Genomic DNA, 9516 nt, shown 5'->3' with positions numbered 1-9516 from the left:
GTGGAGGGGATTTTCCCTGCTCTACTAGTAAAAGGGGCTCTTCCCTAACAAAGAACATGACAATACCAAGAGCAAAAGTCTGATCAAGACTCCAAGTTTCTGCTCCCGTAGAAAAGTAATACATAGAATTATGTTTGTGCTGAGTTTGAAGCCCCGTATTCCTTCTTCCTCTAGCTCCTGGAGGAAGATAATACTTTGCGATTTGGGGGAAAAAAAATACTCTAGAGAAAAAAATTGCATCATATGCATGATGAAGGATTGGTACTTACAATATCTGAAAAATGCTTACATGACAATAAGAAAAAGGCAAAAACCATTAACAGAAGATGTAAAATATATAGCAGAAAAAGAAATTCATAAAAAAAAAGCTTGCCTAAAGTTCTTTCCTTGCTACCACTTTTCAATTACTAAATTATCAAATACAGAAAGTACTGGTAGAAATTGTGACAATAGTTTGGGGATATAGGCCTTTCAAATATTAAAGATAAAATTATTCATTTATACCTTCTTTTTGAAGAACATTTAAAATCATATATCAAAAGCTTCTAAAAAGTTTATGCATATTGACCCAGAAATTCCATTTCCAGGAATTTATCCTAAGGGAATAGTCAGCAATCTGGATAAAAATGATTGTAAGTGGTATTTAAAATAGCTTTATAATCACAAAAGAATGAAAAATAACTTAATATCCAATAATAGGTATTGGTTAATCAAATTCTAGCAAGACTTTATAACATTCTTTATGTTACTGAAGAATCTTTTATTTAATGATATGGGGAAATGATCACAGTATATTGTTAAATGAATGCTGTGGGATATGAAATGCTATCTACAGTAAAAATAATTAGAAATGTACCAAAATGTTAACTAGTAGTTCTGAGTGATGAAATTATGAGTAATTATTGTTCTCTTTTTTGTACTTTATCTTTTCAGGCTTTAGATAATACATATGTGCTATTTTTTTTTAAGAGAGATTTTTTGCTACAGAGCCTGTGTGCTCACCAAAGAGACAGACAGAAAGTGAGAAATCACCCTGCAGTGGGACATGGCCATGCTGCAATCCCTTCTCCTCCATTCTCCTCTTGGGATCTTGGGCACTCATGTACATTTGCCCTGTGTGAGTTTTAAGCCGCTGGATCCAAGACTTGAACCACAGTTGACTATGTAGGAGTCCAGCGATGTAACCATTACACCATCTGCTGGTCCCCATATATGCTATTTTCATATTTAGGGAAGTCATGATGTGTTCTTGTATAGAATAACAGAAAAATACGTTATGACTTTCCCAAAGACCTAATATTATTTAAAAATATACTTGTTTTCACAATAAAAATGCTAACATAATACAAGAAACTTTTTATATTGTTTAAAGATTTCTTAAATTATTCTATTATAATTTGAATGGGAAAAAATGTGCTTTTCTAAGAAAAAATTCTCTTAGTTTTAGACTACTTCATTTCACTCCTAATGCTGTGAGAACTGACAATTACCTTTGCCTTTAGGGGTCACTTTTGTAGAGAGGTAAAGGACAGGAGTCTTAAGGGATGAAGGGCTAAATAGAGGACATAAAGTGATGGCTCACCTTGCTGACACAGGAGTCTCAGTGTGCATCATCCTCTTACTAGGGGTGGAAAACAGTGGAGGTGACACATCGGCCAAGTTCTTGCTTTGAAGTTTTAGTTTCAGAAGAACATCTGAGAAAAATGAGCAAGTGAGACTTTTCCTGCTCTCACACCTAATAAGTCCTTCATACTTAGGCCAGGGTCCCATTCTCGCTGAACCTGAAATAGGCAACACATAACTACACAGGCTGTCATCTACTTCCAAAGCCTACACCTCCAGGGCAAGCCAGCAGACGTGGGCAAGTGGTGATTACAGTCGTGAGACAGAGGGACTTCAAGCTTCACTATCAATTCTGAGTGAGTTGTAATTTTCAGATTATGCTTCTTAGAATAATCTTTTGGTTCAATAGTGGCTATTTGTTTAATTATTGTTTATTATTAAATTATTGTAAACCATATTTCTTTATAGCCTATGGACTACTTGGGAAAAACCTAGATGTCATATTAGCACTAAGTCAGACTTCCTCCTAACCCCTTGCCCTACCATCCTTGCAATTTCTATTACTCAGTCAGTAAAACAAACCCATGTGCAAAGACCTAAAACATTGCTTATTTAAACTCCCTAATACACAGTACTAATATTATAGTGGATAAGATGATATATAACTTATATGTACTATGTTTGTAAAGTTTCTAAGATAAAGATGGCCTTGATAACAAATCAACTATTACATGATTGCTATGAGTTGATGTCATTTCCATATTATTGTAAAAATAAAAACCTTTATTTATTTGTTATATTAGATAAATGAAGAAATGTCTGATATTAAAAAACAAAAACAGGTTTAACTTTTATGATACTTCTCTTTTCACTTCCCTTTTTGTCCTCTTAAAACTAATATAATTAAGGTACCATTTTCTCCTTAAACCCATTTGAGGTAGATATTTCACTATTTCTAACATAGAAGGAGATCATCAATTATCCCTTAGTAATTCTCTTTAAACTAAACAAGAGACTATATGCTAATTCTGTTTTTCTCAAAGTTTTTAGATCAGCTGTATTAGAATATCAGAGGAGGACAAATATACAGGAGGGAAGGAAAGGAGGAAGGAAGGAGGAAAGAACAAAAGAAAGCTAGTTTCTATGAGATTATGCTCTTACCTTGGAAGGTAGATGTAGGTTTAGTGTTACTTGAGTGAACTTTTGCTAACCAGATGATGCTGGAATGGTACATGCCAGGGATTTTGGAGACCTGGGTTGGCAGATGATAAGCAAGTCATGTCAACAAGGAATTGTCAGAAGCTAAACACAGAGTAAATTGACTTCACGGCTTTTCTAGTGTCTTACCACATTGGGCGATGATACTTACAAACATTCATGATCATGCTATTATTTATTAAGTGTGTAGGCATTTGCTAATAAATGGAAGATAAGCATGTTCTACATATATTTCTTTATTTAACCCTTCAAATAACCATTTAGCTATTTCTTTTTGACCTGTGGGTAAACTGAGGCTTATGATTAGGGTAAAGAACTTGCCCAAAGTGATACAATTAGAGGATTCTGGGCCTTGAACTTAAGTCTCAATGATCCTCAAGTCCATATTAGTAATCAGCTACAGATAACAGCAATTTTTACAATAGCATTTACTGTCAAATTTATAGGAATTACGTAATAGCTTTTTTGCTTCTGTCCATGTGGAGGGAGTGTTGGGGTCAAATCACTAAAATCTAATGGATAAAATGCTCATAGTTTAGTCAGCTCTGGTAGTTTTAGCAATTTAAAAGAGCAGTGATGATTTGTGTCATAAAAGCTATAACACACATTTGTAGAGAGGAAAAAGCAGCTAACCTGCTTTTTTAATCTTTTCATTGCATGTGCATTTGGCAAATTTGTCATTGCTTCTGACTGTTGTCTTTTTCTTAATGCATGTGTTCCTTTGCATGGATTTTTTTGACTTCATGATCTTTTCTGTGTGTTCATTTTCTTTTTGAAATCATAGCTTGGGAGCCGTTTAATCTTAACAGATTTTAAAAACAAGGTCACATTTTAATGTAAATGCTTTTAAATTGACCCCACTTGCTAAAACGATGTGAAGTAGCAATGTTCCATGACCTGTTTTTTAATACCTTTTGATATGTCCTGATTTCCAATCAGTTGGACGGATAGTAACTGAAGCCTCATCATCAGACCGCCACTGCTATTATGATGCCAAGTCTGATGTGAGCGGTGCCGAGGAAGGGGGGGAGCTCTTGAAGAAACCAGAGATTGACACACCTGGAGGTAAGAGCACATTATTACCTAGGAGGAGACCTTCAGAAGTCCTCTGCAAAAGATGCCTGTTTCCATCTTTCATCTTCCTATCCTTATTTCCCATGCTACCTTTTTTCTCATCTTTCCAACTAATGAATGGGAGGGTGGCAAGTGGTTTCAAGATCTTAGTAAGGGTTTCGAAACCAATGTAACTGATGTTAGATATAAATGTTATTATTCTTTTTTAACTGCATTGGTACCTAAGATTGGGGAAAAAAAGGACTTTGTAATATACTGGCTGGGATTTTTGGATTAGTCTTGCTTCATAGATTGCCCAATTAGTTGACCATTGGGCAATTGGCCATTAGGTGAATTTGTCTTAACCAACCCAATTGAAAGAATTAAAAGCCAATTCACAGTTTACAATGATTCAGTTGAACAATTTTTTTTTAATTAGGAAATAATTCATTTCCCTCAGCATATGTCCTAGTTCTTGGTGATGAGAATTCCATCTGCAAGAGGGCCTGTTAGCATGATCCAGTAGACCATGACTCACACCTATCTGGTCAAACTTCCTAAGTCCTTACACTCAGGCTTTCACATATTTAGTAAATGACCTTTTAAAAATGTCCCGATTTGAATGTATGTATGTGCATGGGTAGTATTTATTTTACTCATCACTTGATCACAATAGTCCACCTCCAATTATTAATGATAGTCATCAAGGAGTCTGACGCATTTGAAATTTTACCAGACTTGCAAGCAAACAACTTAGTCAGCCACTGTTTCTTGGATGCTGGCAGAACACAGATGTTAGGTTAGAATAAAAGGACTTTACTACTCATGGCAAATGGCAATATTAAGTGTACCTGCATTCATGCTGGTTCTGATGCGTGAGCTCCAGTTCTCCCTGGACAACATGAAGAGAGCAGATGACACTTGAATTCGCAGTGGACTGAATTATAAGAGAGGGACCCTGAGCTTTGAGAACTCATGTCTTTGATAGTGGCATTCAACTAAGGAAACTCTCGTGTACCTCCCCATTCATTCTCCAACGTAGACATGGTAGGGTAGTTAATATTGATCAAATCTAATCTAGGCAAGAAAATGTAATAAATCCTGAGTAGGAGGAGAATCTGGAAGGAAGATTTATTAGGGCTTTCTGTATGCCAGTTTCTGTAAACTTTCTCATTTACTATCACGAAGGTTCCGTGGGTCAAGTGTTTTCCCATTTTTAAGATTAAGAAAATGAAGGTTTAGAGAAGTGTAATGGCTCTAGTTTATACTGTTAGTAAGTGGCAGAGCTGGCATTCTTACCCAGGTCTATCTGACTCCCAAGTATAAGGTCATTCCACTAAGCCCATGAGGTTACCTTTTAAAAAATGCCATATTTTGTACTGATATTTCTTAGAAAGACTTTTATTAATCTTTTCCCCTTGCTTCATGAATGTCATGTCCAACTCCCCTGTACTGTGAGTGGGTTCATATCCTAGCCCAGCAGGATGCCATTAGCACTTTCCTAGAATTTCGGCATAATATATTATTACATGGTGGCTAGGCAATTTTAGTCCTCTGTTTTCCTGAATGTTCTTTAATTAACCCATAAATATAGAGCTTAGAAAAACAAACAACTTCATTAAATGTTTTTCACAACTGATTTTTAAATATACTTTCATGCAGGAATGTGACCAGCAACAGGTATACTGTCAAAGAGACTGATACACATTGCTCTTTCGCATTGGTTCAATTTAATTTTCAGATCCAGGAATAATCTGTAATTAAGTAAAATGGACCATATTCTCCTGGGTGAGGTGACTACATATCTCTGAGCAAACACGGGGTTGTACATCTCCTTTTTGGAAGCTTTTAGGTACAATTTAGGAAATAACTGCTGGGAAATACAGAGAATCACCTATAAAAGTCAACCTTAGCCCCAGTGATAAATCTACAATTTTTATTTTACTGCCTTGAAAGAAGACATCAAAGTTACCTTCCAAATACATATTTAAAGGGAAATGTAATATCAACTATTAGTGCCTTACCTCAAAATGATTTATTATAGCAGTTGGCAAGAGACTGAAGGAATGCAACAAAGGATAGCCATATTTTGTGACAGGAAAAGCAATGCAGTGGTAAGACAGTCCTGGATGGGATGAAAGCATAGAGAAGAAAGTTAAGATTAGAGTTTTGTATTTCTGGTAGAATCTTGATGATGTTATCGGGTAAAATAGCTAGCAAAACAGGCAAGAAAATAAAAAGAAAAAAAGTGAAAAAACACATTTGCCTACTTTTTAAGTTTACATAATTTAGAGACTGGCACTTGGTAAAATAACTTATTTAGTAGCATCTAGTCCAGTGTCTTTTATAAATGAAAAATAAGATTAGATTGATAGAAATGATTAAGATGACCATTTTGAAGCTCCTTTATCTCTATTGTACTGCAGTAGGAAATTTTAAATGCTTTGGATATTTAGTATGGCATACTTTTCTTCACTTATTTTTTAACAAAATATTTAATTTTATTTATCATTATTGTTTTTAAATTTGACCAGAGAAAGACAGAGAGAGAGAAAGGGAAAATGAAAAAGCAGGCCACCAGGTCCAGGACTCCAAACACAGTTGGTCACGCGGAAGTCCAGCAACTTAATCACCAACACCTGCTGCCCCTCTTCCTTTACTATGAATGAATTATTTTTAAAAGTCTTTGTTAAATAAAATAAATCCATTCAAAGCTTTAAAAAATACCAAACCTATATTTATTGAAGTCTGGTGTCTAGTATCCCCAAACTTGCCAGGGAATTATGGGTGACAATTTATGAAATACTTCAATTTATTTATGATGAAAATTATCCTAAACTACAAAGTTCTGTCTTGCTCTCTGATCCCATTTTCCCAAAGGCAAATCAGTTTCTAAACAGAGATGAGAAAGTACCCTGACCTGTATTACAAATTGATATCTTTAGTAAAAAGTCTTACCTTGAACTACAAAGTTTTTTGATGGCTAAATCTAGATATACTAGCTTATAATATAGGATAATGTATGATATAATACTCATGCCATATTGTAATATGATTGTGTTGCTAAAAGTATATACGTGTACCAAAACAATAGCAGAAGTCAGACATACTAGTTGCCATAGGGAATAATGATTTCTAAGAAGATTAAATACTTACTATTTTCCTTATTGCATAGTTTTCCTACATGTTTTAATATTTAAAAATAAAATACCAAGTATATGTAAGAAATAGAATTTACTGAGGGACTCCAAGGCATAAGGACATGAAGGAATTTCTGATGTTGTTTTGGGCTTTTTGATTTTTTTCCCTATTTTCAACATTTTTGATGTTCAACTTTCCTTTAATGTCAGTGAATGTCAATGTATCTTTTTTTTTTTTTTTTTTTTAAAGGGAGAGATTTTTGCTATAGGATGTGGGCACTTGCCAGGGAGACAGAAGCAGAAAATGAGAAATCACCCCCAAGGGGAAGGCCATACTGCAATCCCTTCTCCATTCCCCTCTTAGTATCTTGGGCATGCATGTACATGCACCCAGTGCAAATTTTAAACTGCCAGGTCTGGGTCTTGATCCAGGGTTGACTATGTGAGAGTCAGCAATCTAAGTCCTATGCCCCCTGCTGGTCCCTCAGTGTGTCTTAAAACACTTGGAAGCAAGACCAGCAGATGGTGTATTGGTTATGTAGCTAGACTCCCACGTAGTTGACTACGGTTTGAGTCTGGGACCTAGCAACCTAAACTCATGCCAGGTGCATGTACCTTGGTGCCCAAGATCCAGAGAAGGGAATGGAGGAGAAGGAATTGCAGGTGCAGAGTAGCCATCCTCCATGTGTGTGTGTGTGTGTGTGTGTGTGTGTCTATGGGGGGGGGGGGCAAATTTCTTGCTTTCTGTCTCTCTGTTGACCACACACACTCTAGCAAAAATCTCTCTAAAAAGTTTGGAATTATTTCTTTTTCGTTCTTTCTTTTTAAATTTTGCCAGAGGGCATGTACAACCCACCAGAGAGAGAGAAAGAGAGAGAAAGCAAGAGACAGAAAATGAGGAAGCCCTCTGCATGGGAAATGGCCATGTCACAATCCCTTCTCCTCTTGTTTTTCCCTCCTGTCGAGATTTTGGGCATGTTGGCACATGTGCTGAATGTGTTTTTGAGGCTGTAGAGTTCAGGACTTGAACCATGCAGTAGGCCATGCGCAATCCAGCTGCGTTAACCACCATGCAACCGGTTGGACAGAAAGACTCGTTCTTTTCCTAATAAAAAGCAATTGCTAAAACATGTTGAATAGTATAGCTGATCCAAGGTATCACAGAACCAACTGAGGAAATGTTTTATATGTAATATTAATGACCCCTTGATATAATGCATACATATCATCTATATTATAAATACATATTCTGTAAGATTATATATATCTCTTCCCTTTTCAAAGTGGATTAAAGTAACCTTGTTATCTAACCTTATTTTCATAGCACCAAATGAGAATTTAATGGTGGAAGAAACCTCAACGCTCAGCTCAGACAAACAATCCTGGCAAGTTGCACAAGAGGCATGTATGCTGGAGAAGGAGGCCATGGGGGAAGAAGCAGCTCCCCAGCAGGAGGATGCTGATACAATAGAGGAAAAAGGGGAGGCAGCAGGTTTGGGGGAAGCGGGGGCTAAAGAGCTCCTCCTTGGGGATTGGAAGCCCACAGCAGAGCAACCAGCGTTAGCAGAACAGTTTACAGAGACAGGAGAGCTCCCTCTGGACACAGCAAGTGGGGCAGAGGCAGAAGCAGAAGGGGATGGAGGGCTGGCTAGAGAGGAGGTAAGCCCCACAGGAGAAGCAGCAGCAGAAGAGTCTGTGGATCCTGAAAATAAGCCTCCTGGAGCTGAGGCTCCGGAACAGCAGGCTTTGGTGCAGTCAGTGCTCCAGACAGACCAGGAAGCTCCTGAAGGGGAGCAGGGCTCCCCAAAGGCCATGGGCGCACCGGAGGCAGCAGTCCTGACAGAGGCAGCGATGTCAGAGACAGGAAAGGCTGGGAGAGAGGCTGCAGTGGGGCAGGCCGGGCCTGGAAAGCCAGGTGTGGAGGAGAGTGAGGAGCAAGCAGCCATAGACCAGCGGGACAGGGGCCCCATGGAGGAGCCCGCATCCGGGGAAGAGGATGGTTGTGAAAGGACAGTGCTTGGGTCAGAGGACCCAGGCAAAGGCCCTGAGGGAGCGCTGGGAACAGAAGCGCCCCTGAGCCGCGCAGCTGGAGGCCCCGAAGAACTTTGTAAAGAAGCAGCAGAAAGGGAGGGAGTCCTGGCTGAAGCGGAATCTATTAATAATAGGGACGATGACAGAAAAGAAATTTTACCCGAGGAGTCGGATGTAGCAGGAGAGACGAAGAAAGCTGAGAGGCCAAAAACACCTGCCGGGGAGACGGCATCTGAGAGAGACGACGAGGTGGCAAGGGCGAAGGAACTTAAGGATGAGGACGCTTTAGAAGAGCAGAAACCTGACGGGGAGGAGGGGGAGGCCGCGCAGGCCGCCAGATCTGAGGAGAGGAGAGCCTCTCAGAACCAGACGGAATCCGCTGCCGGCGGCGTAGAGGCCGCGGCGCAGGCTCCCGAGTCGCCTGAAGACGCAGGCCTGCTGGAGGAGGCGCCCCCAGAGCGCGCGACCGCCCCGTGTGAAGCAGCCCGCGGGTCTGAGCCGTCGGGCGGAC

The 9516-nt window shown here is 38.9% G+C and overlaps 1 protein-coding gene across 1 annotated transcript in view; it reads left to right on the top strand.

Moving 5' to 3' along the window:
• ERICH3 (glutamate rich 3) overlaps positions 1 to 9516 on the top strand; it is a 140210-nt gene that overhangs the window by 127853 nt on the left and 2841 nt on the right. The window contains exons 13-14 of the mRNA XM_006146088.3: positions 3721 to 3846; positions 8299 to 9510. Of these exons, the coding sequence (XP_006146150.1) occupies positions 3721 to 3846; positions 8299 to 9510 (1338 nt within the window). The remainder of the gene's footprint in view (positions 1 to 3720; positions 3847 to 8298; positions 9511 to 9516) is intronic.

The sequence above is a fragment of the Tupaia chinensis genome, unplaced genomic scaffold (assembly GCF_000334495.1).
Source record: "Tupaia chinensis unplaced genomic scaffold, TupChi_1.0 Scaffold000164_1, whole genome shotgun sequence".
NCBI lineage: Eukaryota > Metazoa > Chordata > Mammalia > Scandentia > Tupaiidae > Tupaia > Tupaia belangeri.
Note: the sequence above shows the minus strand (reverse complement) of the source record. Positions and strands in the feature narration are given on the sequence as shown.